The sequence below is a fragment of the Drosophila grimshawi genome, unplaced genomic scaffold (genome assembly GCF_018153295.1).
Source record: "Drosophila grimshawi isolate 15287-2541.00 unplaced genomic scaffold, ASM1815329v1 contig_366, whole genome shotgun sequence".
Classification (NCBI taxonomy): domain Eukaryota; kingdom Metazoa; phylum Arthropoda; class Insecta; order Diptera; family Drosophilidae; genus Drosophila; species Drosophila grimshawi.
Genome location: NW_025063158.1, coordinates 1 through 1,605, shown reverse-complemented (window position 1 = coordinate 1,605; position 1,605 = coordinate 1). Strand labels below are relative to the sequence as shown.

At 40.8% G+C, this 1,605-nt stretch overlaps 1 protein-coding gene across 1 annotated transcript; it reads right to left on the bottom strand.

Annotated features, from left to right (window-relative positions):
* On the bottom strand, positions 1-1,197 carry LOC122322546 (ras-related protein Rab-18-like). The gene is made up of 3 exons (XM_043215270.1): positions 1,081-1,197; positions 301-733; positions 1-235 (listed from the first exon to the last, which is right to left on the bottom strand). Exons 1-3 carry the CDS (start codon positions 1,137-1,139, stop codon positions 116-118), a joined length of 612 nt encoding a protein of 203 aa, XP_043071205.1. The 5' UTR covers positions 1,140-1,197; the 3' UTR covers positions 1-115.
* Positions 1,198-1,605: the final 408 nt, after the last annotated feature.

The following is a 1,605-nucleotide window of genomic DNA, read 5'->3' as shown; positions in this document are numbered from 1 at the left end:
ACATGCTTGATTTGGTGCCCTGCGTGGCTTAATATAAATAGCATACAGTTAGTCTTAATATGTATGCACGTGATGTTAAGTGCAGTTTGAGCCGCAGCAGCCAGCGTTAGCAGCGTTAGCATGAAAAGCAAGAAGGAGAAGCAGGAGCAGAAGGACTTGAATCGCTGCCTTTCTTCTTATCTAAAGTCACCACGTTGGGGGAAGTGCGGTTGTCAAAATGTTCCGACGAAACAATCTAAAAAATAAAAATAACAAATATTAGTCAGCTTTTACTCGAAGTATTATTTAAAAGTTGGGCACCTTTTTGACAATTTGATTGAACGCATCTTTGACAAACAGATCGCATTTGGCCGATGTCTCGATGAAGAGTGCGCCATGATCGCGTGCAACTTTGCGACCCTCCTCACTATCCACAACACGTTTCTCATCGATTTTGCTGCCAACGACCATGATGGCAATGTTGGGATTGTGGCAAAAAGTCTCCAGATCTTCGAACCACTGCTTCAGTTTGACGAGAGTCTCCCGCCTGGTGCTGTCGTAGACGAGAATGGCGCCGTGCGCGTTGCGATAGAAATTGGGTGATAAGGTGCGATATTGTTCGGCGCCAGCTGTGTCCCACAGTGCCACCTTGTATTCTGTACCATCTACACATATTTCGGCGCACTTACAGTCTATGGCAACTGTGGACTTTTTGTTGTCCTCGTAATAATTGTCAACGAATCGACAAAGGAGACTGCAAAACAAAAGGAACAAAAATACTTTCGATCAGGATGCAAAATAGACAAGGCAAAGCTCACAAGTGACTCAGTCAGTTATTGCAGAGCCATTCTCTGTTTAGGAGTCTTCTTCGCATGTGTTTCGTATACAGTTTCCTTTTCAAACGTGATATAACATGAAACAAATTGGCATTTTAACATTTTGCCTATGTTTCTTTGTTTAAACCTTATAGCACTTTAAATTTTTTGCTGGACACTGGTCCTAATCAGCTGTGAGTCACTGTATTTGCGTGTGCGTGTGTGTGTGTTCATGATGATTACGCAATAACAATAATATACATTTGGAATTTAGCTAATTGCTTGCCTGGATTTGCCAACTTGACTTTCGCCTATTATAAGTATCTTAATTGCCTTGCTAGCCATGTTTGCTGTCTGCTGTTACGAGTCGGTTTGTCCTAATGAAGCAGCTCCGGCCAGCCAGTACTCCATTAGGGGTGGGTCGCCCAATGCCCGCTGATCGAACAATAACACAACACTAATCAAATCTACACATCACTATTAAACAGCTGATTACTTGATAATGATAATAGACATTAGTAACAATTTTTTAAAAGAAAAGAAATACGTTAACTTCGACGTCCAACTTTGGCTCGCTGTTATTGCCGTAGTTCTGCGCCTTTCCTGTGGGGGAAATTATATAAAGTTAATGCCCCATCCTTTTAATATCAAAGATCACATCTTATCCCAAGAACATTTTTGGTCCCCTCCTCCATTTACAAAACTTAAGCCGTCATTTTAACTGACTACGTATATTTAATGTTCATAGCTTATGGCTAACATTTTATGCTCAGACTTATTGGTTATATAGTTATTACACTAAATCTAATAC